This window comes from Lissotriton helveticus, chromosome 9 (assembly GCF_964261635.1).
Source record: "Lissotriton helveticus chromosome 9, aLisHel1.1, whole genome shotgun sequence".
NCBI lineage: Eukaryota > Metazoa > Chordata > Amphibia > Caudata > Salamandridae > Lissotriton > Lissotriton helveticus.
Window position 1 is genome coordinate 357476152 of NC_136070.1, and position 19845 is coordinate 357495996.

General features: G+C 43.7%; 1 protein-coding gene across 4 annotated transcripts in view; it reads left to right on the forward strand.

The window, feature by feature from the left end:
* Positions 1-19845, forward strand: part of PPP4R4 (protein phosphatase 4 regulatory subunit 4) — a 1921930-nt gene that overhangs the window by 785959 nt on the left and 1116126 nt on the right. For all 4 annotated transcript variants that reach the window (XR_013600947.1, XM_078660096.1, XM_078660097.1 and 1 more), the window contains exon 9: positions 16002-16124. Coding sequence is in view for 3 of the 4 variants with exons in the window: in XM_078660096.1 (XP_078516222.1) it covers positions 16002-16124 (123 nt within the window). In the remaining variant the exon portion in view is untranslated. The remainder of the gene's footprint in view (positions 1-16001; positions 16125-19845) is intronic.

Consider the following 19845-nt stretch of genomic DNA (forward strand, 5'->3'; position numbering starts at 1 on the left):
GTTGCTAATTAAGAAAGGGCCCACTTTGGGGTGGGAGTGCAGCCATCTGCATTTGAGATACATTTCTTAGCAGATGGCAGCTTCTGATTGTGTCTGTGGCCTTGGGTCGACATTTTATACTTAGTAGAGCTTGCTAATTATGCGATGGGCCCACTTTGAGACAGGGGAGCAGGCATCTGCATTTGGGTTCCATTTCATAGCAGATGGCTGCTTCTGATTGTGTGTGTGCCCTTGGGACGACATTTTATACTTAGTAGAACTTGCTAATTATGCGATGGGCCCACTTTAGGTAGGGTGAGTAGCAGCTATCTGCGTTTTTTGTTTCAAATTATAGCAGTCTTGATTCCATTATAAATTTGTCTATACGTTGCTAACAAAAGACCTTTTTAAGTTAAATATGCACCGCCCATGATAAGACAGATGGCTTAGGGAGACAATGGGGATGGGGGTTCTGTCTGTGTATTTCCAGAGCCTCTTGTTGAGGAGCCCTTCATCTGCCTCATCAAGGATTCACAACTGCTGCTGCCTGCACATGCACGGGCTTTGTTTGTTGGAGGCTCTTATACTGTGCACCCCAAGAGTGTTGCAATTTTGCCTGTAACAAAGTCATAGGCACAGGGCAGTGGGGCCCGTACCTGTTATGACAGCATTATAACCACATTTTAGGACCATGAGACTACCTTGTGACCAGGGTGATGTCATTACACAGGTGGCCCAACGCAGTCAAGTGAGCCCCCGAAAGTGACAGCACTTCCAGGCAGGGCCCCCAGGGGCCCAAAAGTCCGGGTAACGGAAGGGACATCACTTTTGGGACAGGACAACCGTCACTTTTTACTTGATCCGGAAGGTATTCCTCACTACTACTGCCCCAAACAGGTAGCATGTATGCACAGTCATAAAGCACACTTGGGATGTTAGCACAAGGATCTGGGATACCACATATAGGTGGGAATTTACATGAGTGGGCCAGTAGACCTTCACTCCAGTGAGAAAGACAAAAATGTCTGGTCACAACCATTTATTCAGTAAACATATTATGCCACCTTGCTAAACCCCAGACAGGGACAGTAGTGTACTATCAGTCAAAATGTGGACTTACTTCGAATCCCTTCCAGGTCACAGGACCTCACTCATGTCAAGGGACAAGCCTTGGCCTCCATGCACATATGAGATTAGCATGAGGCTGGGGCCAAAATAGAAAAACAGGACTCAGGACAAGGGAGCCTAACTGTGATCCATGCAGGGGGCATTCCCATCCCAACAGACTCTGTAAAAGAATAAGGTGTATCCACTAGTTTATATTTAAAAATATATATATATTTATGAAAAGTTAAAATATTGTATATACAGTCTCAGTTCATGAGTGACACCAGATACAATACTGAATAATACATGCACATGCATCGATAAGGAATGGCCCTTTTCATTAATACAGTTAAACAAGGTGTTTAAAATTTACACACATCATGTGACAGCTGGAATAATGAGCGATAGTACAATGCCAGAAATGCCACTTATGGAAGTAAGGCCCTTATTAGGAGTTTAGGGATAAATTCTGATTCATGTGCAAACATGTTTGCATAGGGATCAGAATTGCAAGCTGTGTGCTATTATCACACCCTCACAGTTTTCCTCTGATAAATTCCAGCAGGTCAAACCTTCAGAAACGTATTTGGGTAAAGGCCGAGGAAAAAGGCAAAACATGCGAAATTCTGTGCTTTAAAAACCAATTATGCGCGTTATGACTAATTTTCATCTTGAAAACTCAGAACAGGAGTCATTTCATACATGTGGTAAAAGCCTCACTCGGGGGTAATGGAATTTACCATGTGAGGTAAATCCCCCCCCCCCAATCTGCTAAATTCGTACTGAGGGTGTAAGTGACTGATAATAGGCCATCCTCAATACCCCTCCTGCTGACTCATTCCCCCCATTTCTTCTACCAGAAGCACCACAGCAGCAATTACTTTGTTGCGTGTACAACTACAAATGCTGCCGAGTATCACATGGTCTAGAGGATAAGGAAGAAGAGATGCACTTACATCGCCAATCTTTTTACAGTAGATTAGGTCCATTGAGCTAATCAGCTAATCTGTTACTAAATTCCTGCTGGTTTCTCACCAGCAGGAGTGCAAGAGTAGTAAATTATGTGCTCCAATAATGACAGTTTTGTCGGGGGTCAGTCTTAACCACTCTCAGTAAATTCCCCTTGTTTTGTTATGCTATGCTAAAATATTTCTATAGCTCTTGATTTCCCAAGGGTGTTTCTGTGCTAGCTTTGATACAGGAAAGGACATGTGTGAAAGTGCCATGGGTTTAGCAAGTAATTAAAAGCCAGTTTTTTTTAAGAGGTTCCTGAAGGAAATCGGATTAGGTGCGCTCTTAATGTGGAGTGGTAGGGTGCTCCAGGTAGCTGTTGTTCGCAAGAAGAAGCTTCTTCCTCCCCAGGTGCAGCTTTTGAATTTGAAGTGACAATGTGTTTGGCTGTTGTGGAACGTAGGGTACAACTTGGGTTGTACCATTTGATGTTCTGCTGGAAAAAGACTGTCCCAGAGCAGTGAAGTACCTTATAAGCAATGCAGAGTGCATTGTAAGTGATGTACTGTCTGATAAGGAGCCAATGAAGGTCCTTATCCCAGATGTTACAAAGTGATGTATTGGAATTTTTTGAAGAAGTCTTGCCGCATTGTTTTGTAAAATGTTCAGTCCATTGAGAATGTAAATACAGTAAAAAGGAAACCCACACAAAATAAACATAAGTAAAAATGGAGTCCACTTGTTTTCATATTTGAGTGTACCCTAAAGTAATCACAGTATGCAAGCAAAGAGTGAAAGATCTAATACTAAAGTGTATGGGCATTTTGCTACAGCGATTTCTTGATTGTATGCCTTAGCAATTGTTAGAGAAATGTGAAGAGCTACTGAAAAAATATTTCAGATGGAGAAAGCTTTCATGTGAGAGGCTCTTAAAATAATAAAATCATGCGTGCTTGTCACAGTAAAAGCAAAACACACTGCTGGCACTGCAATTGTGTGTTTGCTGTCCTGGGAGTGGTGCGTGCGTACGCGCGCAGCCTGCTCTTTTGGAAGCACAAACTCGTGCTTGTGGCGCGCTCCTGCTCGCTCTCGCAAGGTGGATGCCGCCACGAGCACGAGTATGTGCTTCCAAAAAGAGCAGAACGGCGGCTAAAGGTCCTCCTATGTAGCGCATGCACAATGCGTAGGCGTGACCTAAAAATGGATGGGCAAAATAAGACGGAACCGTGGTCGAGCAAACTCTGAAATTAGTTGCAGGCTCCTCTTCAGTTAATATCTACTAGTAACTCAGGCATAACATATAATAACAATAATGAGGTAGTAAAGGCATAAAGTCAGTAAAACACATGGAAATTACTCTTCCGATATGGCAGATCGCTAGGCTGGGAGCCGGGCACCTCCTGAATACAAATAAATTAAAGCGCAGTTAGAGCACAGTCTCCTCGTGTGCTGCAAAGGTAAGCACAGGTAGTTCAACATATCATTGGTAGTGGGCCAACAGACAGGTAGTGTCCCACCATTCTCTGCCAATCTTACCCACCCAGGGAATGGTTCGCATTTGGAGCACAAAAGTAATGTATTGGTGTATAACACAGGGTATAAAAGAGAGTGTGTTCCCATCACCCTTTGCCCTAATTGAATAGACGCAAAAAGGATGAGCATACATTTATAAGGCTTCATTTGAAGTCAGCGGGAACTAAAAGCAAAGGACGAGCGAAAACGAGTAAATATTAATACAAATAATTGCCTGCTTATTAAATACTGCCTAATGGTGATTAGCAATTAAAGATTTGCCATTGTAAGAGGTGCATAATAATCATCACAGGCCTGAACACTGAAGGCAAAGATGCCTTCGAAGCCTGTTTTATATTTTTGAGAATCCAGGATGTTCTCGGTCTGTGCATTTGAGTTAAAAAAACAGTTGACATTTTATATTGATTTTCAAAACCACTGTGAGAAAAATATCCCCGTCATTTCAGGTAAAGCGACAGAAAATTCATGAGAATTCTTTCTCCGTACCACAAAACTGTCCAAAATAAAAGTATATCAATATGAAAACTATCAAGACTCATGATAATTATAAAACATATTGTCAGAAAATACTCGTAAATGCCAATAGGCACACCTATGAAGGCTACATGCCTTAAAAGAAAATTGGAGTTGCAGGTCACTACAACAAGTATTATAAAATACATGGTGACACCAAGAAAGTATTGCAGGTTCAGATCAGTTGTGATTGAGACGTTTACAAAAATCAGCAATATTCAGACACACCCAAGCTTGATGGAGATATTCTGCTTTGAGGAAACGGCATCAGTGACTCAACTCACCTTCAAAATTGAGATATTGATTAAAGTATTGTGCCAACAGCAATTCAGAAACAAGCATTAAACATGCAATAGTTATTGCATGAAATACGGGAGGATTTCACTTAGCCTTATAGCAACGAGGTTGACATTACACAGTTCACAGTTGTGGTTACTGTGTTTAAAAGCTTATCAGGAAAGCAGCTAGCTACCCACTCAGTTAAAGTGCCATATGCTCCAGTGACTGAAACAAACACAACTGTCTTCTCCTGCGGACATTTCTGTAAGCATAGGACAAGAAGCTACTTAAACATACACATTCCTAAAACTGGAAACTATTAAGGAGGAGATGCCCCGGTTACTTACTGGTAATCTTCATTACTCTGTGTATAGTCTTCCTCGCCACATGATCAACGAAGTGAGCTTCAGCTCCACACCAAAACCCTCCAAAGCAAAAGTTAGCCTCCCATGCCTCCCATTCCTTCCCTTGATGGCCGACCCATATCACCCCCGACCTCTATAAGAGGAGGGCCGGCCCAACCCACAGTCTAAGAACTACCAAGCATACACATGAAGCGAATAGCAACACAGGGAGGGCGGAATGGGAACTCATGTGGCGAGGAAGACTATATTCAGGGTAATGACGATTACAGGTAAGTAACCGGGGCATTACCTCCTTTTAAGTCTTCCTCACCACATGATCAACGAAGTGAGCACATACCCAAGCCAAGAGACTTCATCGTGAACAAGATACCACCGAAAAAGGATGGTTTGATATCAAAAGACAGATTTAATCCAGTGTACCAAACAAACATAAGAAAACACAGGACAAACCAGAGGGACTAATCAAGGGATGGACAACCCCGCCCCCAGAACAGCCCCCGCAAAAACCCCAGGGGGAGAACCACCCAATACCATGAACATGTGCGAAGAAGACCTAGTCGCAGTCCTGCAGATATCCTCCATGGGAAGCCCCTTAAAAGAGCCCCAGCACACCGAGAGGCCCCGGGTGGAACGGCCCTGGATCCCTGCCGGGAGCTCAGACCCCTAGGACTCGAAGGCTAGCAGGATAGCCTGCCTAAGCCACTAACTCAAGATGGAGTCGGAGGGTTTGTGTCCACATCGAACTAGACCAAAGGTCACAAACAAACTCACAATAACAAAAAGTGGACGAGCGGTCCAGGTAAACCTCGACCGCTCGCCGAACATCCAGCAAGGCCACAGAGGCCTCAGAATCAGGTGGAAAATAAGGCAAGATCACTTCACTGGAGCGGTTCACAGTCGAAGGTACCTTGGAAAGAAAACGAGGGTCATGACGCAAGCCCAGGCGATCCACAGAACCCGCAAGCAAGGAGAAGACCGGAGAAAAGCCCCTAGCTCACCCATCCTACCAGCCGAGACAATAGCCACCAAGAACATTACTTTGAAGGTGTGAAATTTCAAATCCACCAAGTCCAGTGGCTCAAAGAGGGCACCCTGGAGGGCCCGCAACAACAACGGGAGATCCCAAGGAGGAGCCAGGGAAATAGCCCGAGTCCTCCTCAAAAAACAGCTCAGCAGTAAGCGAGCCACCAAGGGATCAAGCCTGTCCAGGCCCAGACTGCGGAAACCCACAGGGCAGCCCACTGAGCCCGCAGAGTGGAGGGAGCCAAACCCAGGGAAAACCCCTCCGCCAGGAAATCCAGGACTCTAATGGGGCCCATTGAGACGGGGTCGGACCCCTGCAGCTGGCACCAACGAGTAAAGGAGGACCGGGGGCGGGAATAGGACAGCAGAGTGTAGGACCTTTGATCCCTACAGCAATCAAAATCAAAATGTATGCAGCGTACCGCATTTGAGTTGCTACTGTGTGAAATATAGTGTATTTTGTGCATGATACTGGGGAGTGCCCATGCCAAGATTTCATTAAAATCTGCTCTGGATCTTCCGATCGGAATGAATTTTACTTTCAGGGTCACAAAAAAAGGAGGATAATTTGTAAAAAAAAACCTGTCAATAGCACAATACATGATTAATAAAAAAACTGCTTTTACTTAAGTGATAAATAAAAAAAACTGCTTTGCCTGAACCTGCACGGGGTAGGAATTGTCTTAATAAATTGTAACATGGGATTACCCAAGCTGCACATGAAACATGGCTACCGACGATTTACATCGAGAGTGGTACTATATTAAGTTTTGTGAAAATATTTGTGTGGAGGTGCGGGTCTACTGTGATGTTCGGTGAGATGCGCTGGGAATAGCTGGGTGGGATTGTTTTGGCGAAGATCTCAGAGCAACAAGGTTAAAATTACAGCTGTGGTTTCTCTGTTTAAATGCTTATCATGAAAGCAGCTAGCTACCCACTCAGTGAAAGTGCAATATTCTTCAGTGACAGAAACAAACAACTGTGTTCCACTGCGGACGGGAAACGGCCATTACAACGAAGCCTTTACAACGAAATCGTTAACCACGCATGCAGTACAACGCATGCGTGGTTAACACGAAAGCCTTTACCACGCATACCTTTACTACGAGGTTTGTAGTAAAGGTATATGTGGTAAAGGTAAAAAGTAAAAAAAGGGGGGGTTGGGGGGGTCTCCCCCCCAAAAAAGAAACTCACCTGAAGTCACGTCGGGTATCAGCGTCGTTTAAGAGAAAACGGAAAATAAACTTCCGCTTTCTCTTAACGACGTATGACGTCACCACGCCAGTAATTGTGGTAAATGTAATGCGTGGTAAACGAATTTCGTTGTAACGCATGCGTGGTAAAGGCATGCGTTGCAACGGAATTCGTTGTAACGTCATATATTCACTGCGGACATCTTAAAAAAACGGACAATTGCACGTTAAGTGATCTATAAAAACAGGTTTTACCTGACACAAGTTATGTGTTCAGTGTGCGCATGAACCTTCACGGGGAGGAATTTTCTTTTTATAGGATTTCCTATGCTCTACATAACACAAGTCTATAAACGATTTACATTGAGAGCGGTTCTTTATTAAGTTTTGTAAAAACAATAATGTGGAAGGGGTGGGCTACGATGGTGTCTGGTTAGGTGTGATGGGAATAGGGTTGGCGTTGGTAGATAGGGGCAGGGGATCATACTCCAGTGACCGAAACAAACAATTGCAAACACTTCTGTAAATATAGGGCAAGAGGCTACTTACACACATGCATTCCTAAGTCTGGAAACTGTTAGGGAGGAGATGAGACTTAGATCACTGTATTAATTTTTGTAAAAACATTTGTGTGGACGGGTGGGGCTACTGTGGTGTCCATTGATATTCACTGGGAATAGGTGAATAGGTGGTGGCATTTGTAGACCGGGAGAGGGGTATTGTGCTGTAAGCATACTCTGAATCAAAATTGATAGTGTACCACAATCGAGTTGCCACTGTGTTAAGTACAGTTTATTTCCTGTATAATATTGAAGAGTGAGCATGCCAAGATTTCATGAAAATATGTTCTAGAACTTCTGATTGGAATCTATTGCACTGTCAGCGTCATAGAACAAAGGACGATAATTTGTATAAAAAAAAAAGAAAATAATAGTACGTTGAGTGATTTAAAAAATAGAAAACAGCTTTCACTTGACACAAGTTATGTGTTCAGTGCATGCACAAACCTGCATGACAGAGGAATTTTCTTTCAAAAAGATGTAACAAGGGACTACCCCATAAAACACAGCTACCTCCCTCTGGACTCATTCGCTGTCTGATTAAGGGAAACGTGGGGAGGGGCAGAGGGCGGAAGCAGCAATGACGGAGAACAACTGGCGCACAAACCTGCGCGAGGGGGGAATTTTTTTTTAATAAGTTGTAACAAGGGACTCCCCATGAAATGCGGCTCCCTCCATCCGTGCTCATTCGCCGTCTGATTAAGAGAAAGGCTGTGTTTGAGCTGGGAGGGGGGAGGGCGGAAGCAGCGATGATGGAAAGCAACCTTTAAAAATAAGTTCCCCAAAACAACAGATAAAGAATGCTATCTTATGGAAACTGTGCTTTGCCAGTGCTCCTCAGCCTTGGCCGAAAGTGAGGTATCGGCTGCATGAATGAGTTAGGAGGCAGCAAAGAAGAGCGACATAGGAGTGAACCAATGGTAAACAGCAAGCAGGAATAAAGTTGTTTTTTCATTACAGCAGGATTTGCAGACCGTGTATGCTTACTGATTAAGCCCGACCTAAAAAGAAAGGGATAAATATGCCCTTTCCCGGAATGCCTGCAAAGACACATATTGGCCCTCTAGATAAATATCATTCTGCATGCAAACATCTAATTTAGTCAGCTGACTGGCCATATTGGGTACTATTGTGAGGAACAACGAGGAGCTCTTCAAAACCTGCAGAGATGAAGAATAGAGCAGCTCCTGACCTGCCATGATCATTCACTGCTACCAGGACTACAGACACTACTGTGTCTATTTTAATAGGCCTGCTAAACTGTGAGCTTAACACTGACTTAAGAGGAAGAGGCAATACCACATCTCTTCTCACTACCAAATGTAGGAGAAGCTGTGGAGGTTATAAAAAATGTGCACATTGTGCCTGAGCTGCATAGTAATACAAAATAAAATCAAGGGCTGAGAAACCTGCAGCACAGAATGGCAAGGTCAGTGTCTGCCATTCTAGAGGGTTGATTTCAGGCCTGAGTCAGCTTGATCATAAACAAATGAAGATTCCCAAAGAATGACTAAGACAATGGAATCCAGATGTTCAAAAATAGAAGCAGTACTCTTAGCAGAATAAGCATCTTTATTTTCATTAGATCAACACAAGCCATGAAGGATAAGAGGGACTTATTACACTGAATTACCCAATCTGTAATCCTTTCATATAGTGCTCATAGTTTTATAGTTTTCCTTAATCTCCACCTAAACGTGGTGTATTTGGGCACCCCCAAAATCAATAGCGGTTTTCTAACGGCATCAACGTACAGTCCAAAGTGATGTAGCATATTGTTAGAAATGATTTTGTTTGGCAGAGGTATGCACCCTGTCCAAGCAAGGACTATGATCCTAGTCAGGATAAGTCACAACACAATCTAAATTAACCTGTGCTCACCTCCAGGTAACTTGAAACAGAGCAACCATGTTTAACTGAAGAGGCAATGTGTAAAGTTGTTCTGCAACACTTTGTCAGACCTCCAGATCAAGCAGTGGAAATGGTTTGCACAATGCTAGCCCATAGAACCTTTAAGAGAAGTAAAGGTCAACTGGGGTAGCGTACCTGGAGTGAGTGTTGGCAAAGGAGAAATTCCAAGATGGCTGTTGCATCCTACACATATGCGCAGTCTAGTTGTTAAGGTCTTGATAGCAATTGGAATCTAGGCGAAGGGCACGGTTCCGTTGAACTGTGCACTTCACTGAAGCAATTTTCCTCACCAGTTCTCTGTCCCAGTACTCCGTAGAGAACCTTTGGATTTTCCGAGAAGAAACGTTGGTTTCAGCTCGCATACGGTTCCCGTCCTGGTACCCGTCGGGTCTACGTATTTCCTATCCCTCTTAACCTCGAGCCTGTGAAATAACTTCAATTTCAATGAGACCAGTGGGAGTCTAGTTCTAGTCAGGACTCCTCCAGACTCCATTCGGGCATCCATAGGAACAGTCTCCAAGAAAGAAGAGAAAGCGAGTCTGCCATCAGCAAAATCTTCAGAGGCGAAGGAAATTCTCTTGCAGCTAAGTGATTGCAACATTTTAGATAGTGAGAAAAACAATGTGTTATATACTAGATACAAACAATAAAGACTGTTGTAAAAATACAGAAAGACAAAACTAAGACTTACCTTAAGTGCAACCTGATGAATTTGCTGTAAAAGAAAGAAAAGACAATACGTTATACAAAGAACATTGAGAAGGTCGGACATCGCAGACAGGTGGGCTAGAACCTTACTATGGTGACACACACCGTTGGACGATGCTTGCTGTGCGTAGAGACAAGCCTGCAGCTGCTCTCGGTGATCCTTCGTTTGAGCAGCGCGATTCCGGAACAAACTGACCCATTTGCGAAGAGCTCGAAAGCTTGACTTAAGGAGCAAAACACTATTCCAATTGCAGGGGACCTGAGAGGAGCTTCTTGGGGTCAGAAGCTCTGTGAAAATGGGTCTAGGGTCTATAGGGAGCCTGTTATGTCACTGAGGCTCTTATCAGAAGACCAGAAGACTAGCCCTTGGAGTCCCTCAGGGGACTTGGGTTCAAGCAACGGTGGCTCTTCCGCAATGGCGGAGGAGCTTCGCTCCACTACTTGGCTCAGAGCCACCATATGAAAAATAAAACAATGTTGTAGCATTGTTTTATTTTTCATAGCCAGCTATGACCCAGCGCTGTAGGGAGAGGCGGGCCTGTGGCATGGGAGGGGAAGAGTAGTGCTATGTGTTTTGGCCAGACGTCTCAGGCCGACCAAAACAAATATGCGCACTTAGGTTTCTCCAGAATGCAGCCGGGCTTGTGAAACCCCAAAGACTCACTGACCTAAGTGGAGCATCTTTTCAGCCAGCTCAGGCTGGGGATTGGATGGGAGTCTGTCACAGAGACTGACAGGAAGAGAAGAGGAAGCGCGATGTGGGAGGCAAGGTGGCTGTCGGCTTCAGGTAAGTTCTTTTTATAAAATGAATATTTTATTACTATCCCCGTCACGTGACCCCTCCCGCATTCCCTCCACCCACCCCACCACCCTTTGTTTGTAGAGGCCACCAGTAGGTTAACGGTGGGTTCCAAGTCCAGTTCTTCCTCTCCAGGAAAGAGGACAGCATGTAGCAAGTCAGCACAGCAAGGCGGCAGTTCTTTCAGCGAAGCAGTCCAGCAGAATGACAGTCCTTCAGCAGCGCAGCAGTCATCCTTCTTGGCAGAGTTTCCACAGGTTCAGAAATGTATTCAGTTGGTAGAGTCTGATGTCCAGTTCTTCTACCGAGTGGTGCCTTCGAAGTGGGGGAAACCTCAAATATGGGTTTTAAAGTGTACAGGAGTCCTCCCTTCCTGCCCTAGCTCCAGACGCACTACAAAGGGGTGTGCAGTCCGTTGTGTGGGGATGGGACACAACTTACATATGTAAATGTGAGGCAGTGCTCAGCTTCTCCATCCTATCCTGCCACAATGAGCCATCAAGGCCCATCAAGTCACACCTAAGCTCCGGTTGTGTTTGGCTATCTAGAGGTATTGCACAAAGCCCAGCTGTCACCCTCACCAGGAGTGGATTGGAGACAGGCTGCAGGCATACAAGGATAAAATATGGAAGATTCAAACTTTCTAAAAGTGGCAGTTTCAACATTGCAATGATAAATTCGACTTTACCATTAAAGAAGATTTATCACTACAATTCCATAGGTATTAAACATGATAGATCTACTCCCTTCCAGTTGGGAACTACAGCTTATTAGATGTAACAAGGAATCACCAATGTTAACCTATGGGGGAGGTAGGCCTCACAGTTGTGAAAAACACATTTGGGAGTTTTTCACTGCCAAGACATGCAAAACTTAAAAGTATGCATCCTACCATTTGATCACACAGCAGTCTGACATATGGGCTATCTAGGGCCTACCTTAGTGGTGACTTATATGTAATAAAAGGAGAGTTTTAGACTTGGCAACATGGCTGTGCAAACTGCGCATACAGGCTCTGCAGTGGCAGGCCTGAGCCGGGTATTAAAGGGTTACTTATGTGTGTGGCATATTTCAGTGCTGCAGATCCACTAGTAGCATTTAATTTACAGGGCCTGGGCACATGTAGTGCACTTTACTAGGGACTTATAGGGATATCAAATATGCCAATTTGGCATATTTTAGTCAAACCACACTTAAGGGAGTGAGCGCAAGCACTTTAGGACTGTACATCAGTGCGTGCACAGAGTCCTACGATCAGCAAAACAAAATCATCAAATTGGGGGCAAGCAGGCAAAATGTTTGGGGGAAGATCACCCTAAGGCTGACAGGTCTAAAACATCTTTAACTAAGCAATAATGAGGGACTGCATTGATCCAGGATCTTTAACATAAGGCAGGAAGTTATCAGCAAATAAAGAGAGAAGTGTCCAAGAATTTTGGAAGTAGAGATCTTTTTGAGAATTAAACTTGCAGTGTAACTGGCTAGTGCTCAGTAGCCAAGGCAAATACAATTGGCCAATGCTCAGTAGCCAAGGCAAAAATAATTGCCAGTTTGGACGCCCCTGAGGACATTCTCCCCAACATGTGCCACAGTCTTCAAATATTACAGTTTCACCACCACTCAATGTAAAAGCTCATATTATACCCTCATTCTATTGAATGTCATAAATGAAAAATTCCATTAGACAAAGTTGAACACTTTAGTGTGTCAAGGAAGACAGTCGCAGCATTCCTCTTCAGTTGGAGCTGATGAAGGGTAGAGAATAAAGTGTGCAGATTGCTCTATAAGAAGGAGCCCAATGTAAAGCCTCAATGATGCAGGTGGACCAGACGAGCCAGATACAGCGATAACCTTGTGGCAATGATCTTGGCCAGAATTTTACTGTCCTTATTGGAGGACAACAGTATATAGGACTACGAAGATGGAGTCAACTTATGTGGTTTCAGGAGAATAACTATGATAGCTTTTTGTAAGGTCAAGGATAGAGAATGTAAATGCTTAGCCTCTCTGTACATGTGTCTGAGGTTGGGAACAAAATATCAATGTATTACATTTACAATTCTACAGGTAGACCATCACTAACCTGGGCACACCCATTTTAGAGGCTACTAACCAGGTATTTTATTTTCACATTAGTGATGGTCGATCCTGATTGTTCTTGGCAATCTTTTTATAGCCATGCAAGCAAGGCTCTTGTAAGGTGTTCTTGAATTGTCATTGGTTGCTGAAGAGGCATAAACTCGTAAGCAAAAATTAGTGAATTCACCAAGGATGCCGCCTGCATCATAGTCTCATATCTGTGTTCTCAATGCATATCATGACTTCATCTGGCCAAATGTCCAAATTAAGATTGCCAATGTTTTAATTGGGCGCTCCCCTCCCTTTATATCCTGACAGCAGCATATTCTCTCAAGAATTTGATATCCCTATCAGCCTTCTACCTATATTCTAATGGTTTGGAAGGCACATCTGCAGTTATGTAGTTTGTAACAGTTGCTGCGGATCTTTCTCCAAGACCAGAGTCTTTTTTCAATGTCAGTAGGTCTTGAAAGGAATATATCTCAGCATCATAAAATGCTTAGATAGGCAAACACCAGCTTTAGTGAAGTAGACTGCTTTCTGAATCATGCCGCCGTCTACAGGCAGATCTCTGGCAGGCGAGGCCCAGCCTAATTTGTTACATTGTAGCTGAGTATTTAAAGAAACTTCAGAACTTCTTTTCTGTAAAGTATATAATGTTTCCAATTTGTGCTGTTTATGTTTAAACTGTTATAAACTGTCATTTTGGATTGAGACATGGGACAAGTGCCATAGGCATTGCCGTGAGTAAATTGTATTGACACTGATATGCACCTAAGATATATGCTTTAATGTTTGTATGTATGTTATCTTAGCCTGCCTTAATGACATTCTCCCTTTAAGCTTTTTAATTACTTGTCCCACCACCTCGCAGATTAAAGGATGCAGTGAACAGTAGGTCCATTCAAGGCAGATTAAGATTCTCCTGCTAGAGGAAGGTGCTGAGTTTGAATTTCCACAGCTGTTACCATCAACTACATTGTAAACGAAGGTTTACAATCCAGAGGGCAGATTTTAGTCTCTTCTGCTTATCAGAAGTGTAGGGAAGGGGCTAGGCTAGTAGGTAAGGACAAACCCTTAGAAATGATGTGGTCTGGTCTTTGAGAGGATTGCCTTTTAGGATTTTTCCCACAAGGCTGCACAGGGGGTATAGACAGTGGGCGTGTTCCTTTCGTAATAGTTATAGGTAGAGGGATGAGGTGGTATCACGGGACTAAGTGGATGCCTCTTCAATCACAGAAACCCTGCCTTTCTTCTTAAACCCCAGCCAAGGCATCGAGATCATAGGAGGAACCAGAAAAGGAAGGAGGTCAGACAAACAACACCGTAACCATTGTGATAAGTCTTCACGGTGTGCCCATATGGGCCTTGTACTCATGTACTAACTTCAACTCTCTCCAGGAGTAATGACACCTGCTCCCTGATTCTCTTCCAGGCATAGTGGAGGGTGGAACGACTAAAGTGCTCTGAAGCACAGGCACTGTGGACTAATATTGAGTGGGCCTTCTGTTGTCTCTAGATAAGTGGGAACCGTGGACTTTCCTGTTGCACACGGTCACTCTGCACATGTACTGCATATTTTGCACTTCGAAACTGGCTGTGTGAGAAGTCCCACCTCGCCACTGGAATAGTCGCAATACTCCAATTCCCTATGTTTAGTGGTTTGTGTATGTTTGAGAATATCCGCCTGCAAGGTTGGTTCTTTTTTTATATTAAAACTGAGTATATGAATTATTTGCGAGCAATCCAATCTCAAAGAAAGAGATTAAATTAAAAGCAGAGACGTTTTAAGGCATGGGCAAAGTCTACTACGGCCCAGGGCCCCAGCCTTTCAAGGGGATCCCTGATAGAGCCAGCTCTGTTCTGAAGAGAGATGTGCCCTGATAATCTTGAATAATTCTTAAACAGATTGTTTTGAATACTATTTTGCTTTAATTTATTTGTTAATGTGGGTGATGTGTCTATTGCACACATTGTGAAGATACATGTTCTGTTTATGTTTCTTGCAACAGCCAATAAAAACGTTTCTTTCAGCTCCAAGCAGGACCTCACATTTCTGAAATGAGAAAGTGTCACAGAGATTATTTACAATACTTTTATTGAGCTGCTGCTACTTTACAATATTGAAAACACAGGTCACAATCCCTGAAAATTAGATGTCAGTCAGTCAAGATAATGTTTATTTAGACCTTGGTCTTTAAACAATGATAAAATCGATTGCATTTAAAACATTCTTAACACAATTAGATGTAAACACATGTAGAATTTGAACGGGTGTGCCTGTGCACTGTCAGTGACCTGGCCAAAGAGGGCATGAAGGAGCTGAAAGTGGATCATGAGTTCAAAGCTGTTCTGTACAGGGAGCCCGAAATTCAATTTGGACCAGGGCCCCCAAAATCCTTACGATGTCCCTGATTAAAAGTGAAGCCTTCTGTAGTGTAGCAACCACTCCTTCTTTTGGTGATCGTCATATGGTGTTCAGCTTCTTTCATGTGTGTTTGTTTGTACATTTGATTAGTGTCTTCTTCATGCCTCAAAAGTTTTGTACCTCCTATTGCATTTGTACTCACCCAACATTCAGACCACACCAGTGTTTTATTTTTCTGCTCTGTCAATTGCATCACTCTCATTCCCTCAGGTTATGTGTTAACCCATCATTCCAGACCAAGACATAGTTATAACGCAAGGGACACCGAACGATTATCTTAACTTCTATAAAAACAAAATAGTTTGATGTTTTGACTGTAATGATACATGCACTCTCTTGTATGTTTTTAAAACCGAGAAGAGCATGTGCAGAAATTATACACACTTAAAAATAAAGCCTGTAGGTTTGGGAAAAGTCCAATAAATGCAACACATTGCATTGCACATTTAGCAGCTTGTATGTGTCAATGTGATTTCCACAGATTGTTATGCTAGTAATATGTTTCATATTTTGTTCATTGAATATTTATGTTGTCTTTTGCAATCATGAGCATGTATCTTATTGTTTTTTCAGATGACAGATCTCAGACTGTTCTCCCATTAGTGAAATCATTTTGTGAGAAATGTCTCAAAGCAGATGAATGTGGTCTTGCCTCTTTAACTTTGCAGTTAGGAAAACTAATGCATGGACTGCAAGGTAGGATTAGGATTTAATCCGTTCTAACCGTATTACAAACTTGATTCTTGAAGTAGGGTTGTGGTTCGTTCAGAAGATGAAATCAAGAGCTGGTGGCGTGGAGGGCGGGGGCTTTGTAAATGTTGATTTTTTCCCACACTTGTTTGATTCTGCCTTATAATTTTACAGTGTCTTGTCAGCTTCAATGTCTTGTTCAAATGTTTTGAAATGTGGTATAATGCACCGTCGTATTGCCCATTATATGAATAGGAAGACTTACCTTCCTTCTCAAAAGGGAACCAAAAAGTGTATTATTGGTATCGTTAGTGCTCACGCAGGTAGATGCGTTTCCCTTACTGGTGCACTCACATTACAAACATTTTTCCTTTCCCATTTATTGCTACCCACTACTTGCCTTTTCCTGGACTACTCTGCACTATGTATCGTATAGATACGTTTTTGTTAACAAGAGGTTTGCCCAGTATGTTTTTTGTATTCTGTCATGATTGTTGTCAATTAAGACATTGTGTCTTATCGTGATTATCACCCGTTTCTAGCATGTTCCGATAATTCCTGTTTTTCTACTGATTTTAAAATAGCTTTTATAAAAAAATCTGCAGGATGATTCCTTTTTTTTATTGTCATGTAACAGGAATGTCTAGCCAGGCTGCTTCTAAGTTGATGGTGACCATCCCCATGTACTGTATCTTTATTCTACGTGAAGCCACCTTCCCTCCATACATACACTCCAAAACATGCAGATTCACAAGTTCGCTAATAGTGTGCTCCTAAAGTAACATTCCTCTCTCTCTGCAGATAATGACCATAACTGCTTCTTTAAATTCCAAAGATTAGCAAGTTTTCTTCCCTGGCATAATGGAGTTAAAATAACGAATGGTGTAAGGAGTGGTGTCCTTAGCTCTGTGTATATAAGTTGCGTATTTAAGGTTGCCTGATATTAGTAGGCATATAACATGCGATTCGTTCCCACCATACCTTGCCCTCCTTTTTGCCCACCACAAAAAAAAACACACCATACAAAGTGTCTGGTCTTCACTGCGTAGTCTTTAATAATTCTCAGATAACGCCCTCTTTATTTGTTGATGCATTGTCAACATTAGGCCAACTTTATTAAACCAATCCAACACACATTGATGAACATTGGGTTGTGCAGTATTCGTTTGCACCACAGGTTACAATTGACTTTACAATCCAGGATCTCCAGAGCCACCTTGGATGTGGGCTGTACCAGCAGGTCACAACCCATCTCCATTGCTTCACTTCCATTCCCGGTAACGACCCATCGTCTACCCCCTAGACGCGGCCACCTGATACTGTTTTGCGCCTTTCCTTGCGCACCAGCTTTCAACCTGCTTTCACCAGATTGCTTCTTCCAAGCACCGGCATCTCGGGTAGGGCCGGAGAGTCCAGGACCACCAGCAGGACGGCCCCCTCTCCCGCCAGCCCGGAGCCCCATTGACTGCCCTCTCTGTTCCAGGATGAGCTAGTCCCTGCCAAAAAAGGAGTCCCTTCCATTTTTCCTGCCCGGGACCCCTCCACAGGGCGAGGAGCCAACTGGCGCTCTCGCCCTCCCCCCAATAGTTGCTTCACCTTACAGATCTGGGGCTAAGGCCCCCAATATAGTGTAGACGAATGATTCACACCTGCATTCCTGACCCCCTGGTGACTCCTGCAAATAGCCAAGTTGGTACTCTCCCCAGTCTGTTATTGTTGGCTTATTTATGGAGAGTGTAAACTTGCTGCAATGCGATGCACCGAGAGAACAATGCCTCCCCAGCACGTGCCATCTACAATATGGAAGGCATATATTTTATATCCCTTGGTTGAGGCACCAGCTCCCAATCTGCCCCATTGCTAATACACAACCTCTTCGCCCATCAAACTAAGCAGTGGCATCACAACCGCCCTAAAAATTATTCAACCAGGCAACTGTGCAATTAATCCGGACCATATCGGCCCCCTGTAAGGCGTTGTGCGCCCACTGTACCAATATCTGACTTTGCTTGACATTGGTGCCGAATAAACGTACTCAGGCCTGCAGGACACTGTACCTAGCCTAAGCCACGTCAGGCGCCCACATGCGCCATGAAATTAGCACAGACGACCCATTACCGCTGCAGTATAGAGTGCACTGCTTAAAACCAGATACAAATTGCCTATGAAGTGCAAGTAGCACCGATCCTTGCTCTATCCCTGGTAATTCCCAACCCCAGCACCAGGCTAATTGATCATGATCCACTCTACGGGCCCCAAGGGGACTTCCCCATACCATATAGCCAGCACCGAACTATTAGTGTGTGGGCGCCTGGGGGGAAGCTTCCGCTTTTGTCTCGTATCCATCCAAATCTACATACATGCAGCAATGCCCCAAATCATTATCTTGCACATTTCTTACGCCCTCAATGGTAAGCGCTACCCTCTGTACTTTTGGCTCCCTCATGCTGATGAACCGCACTATGGCATATTCCATGACAGGACACATAGCAACTGTTAAAGTACTACCACACTGAACACAAACTCCTCCACTCTTGTGTGCGGTACTGAATGTTGGCTATCCTGACGGTTCTGCCAGTTGCCTTGCGGATATCATGTCAGCGCAGGACGCATCCCACCAGCATATGTAGAGAAAAGAAAACAAGCAGTCAGTGTTTGGTGATCTACTCCTTTGAAGGTTTACCTATAAATATAATGTAGAAAGTACATTTGTATAACCCATGAGCAGCCCCCCGGCAAGAAAGCTGTAGTTCCCGTACACTCTGAAGCTGCTCATCCTCAAGCGTGAGCCATGTAAGCTCCCTCTGCGTCACGCACCACCGTGCTTAAATCACACCTTTGAAGACATCACCCTGCATGTTTGGAATGCCTTAACCCCTGCAATAATTGTGCCTCCTACATAGCAGCTATTAAGTTATTTGGTCCCAGCACTGCCCGTGGCCCTAAATCTACTCTGCCGATGCCACCCATATGACAATCCCCTCTCCATCAGCTAGCCCCCCGGGCTCCTAATACCCTCACCTGCTAACATCAGCCATAGTCCCCTTAACCACCTGGCACACCCGTGTGAGTAGATACGACTCAGCTCTGCTGCATATTTTGCGACCTGCAAAAGGCCCTCTTGTGCAGGACATATACTGGCTTGTACTTCTGCTCTCTGCCCACTGTATGTTAATTGTGTTGCACAACATTGACCCCCACTAAAATTGTTGACACATAAAAAGAAAGAATACTGTGGCCATAGAACAAGGCAACCCTAATAATTGTTGATTTGGTAGCAATTCACAATCCCGGGGATTATGCCACAAATAAATCATCCACCATTATTGGGATGCACTTTTAAAATGCCACGGCCCACTCCATGATAATTGTGTTGCACACCACCGGTCCTCCCCAAGGACTGCCAACACCTAAAAGGAAATGAGAAGCTCCGCATATAAATATTTGGCCATTCAGTATTTCCTTCCCCAAGTCCACTCCGTTAATTGTGTTGTACCCCATAATTCCTCACTCTGATCTTCTGACACCATTCCCCACCTCATCTGTGGATTCAATCACACATAACTTAACACCTGTTATTGGGTGAGTTTTAAAATGCTTTGTGTTCCCAAGGCCCACTCTTTGTGAATTGTATTGTACACTAGAAGTCCCCTAAGAGAGACTGCTGTAGTTGAAAAGGAAAGAGCTGCTCTGCATAGCCTTATTTGGCAATTAGACAAGACCCAAT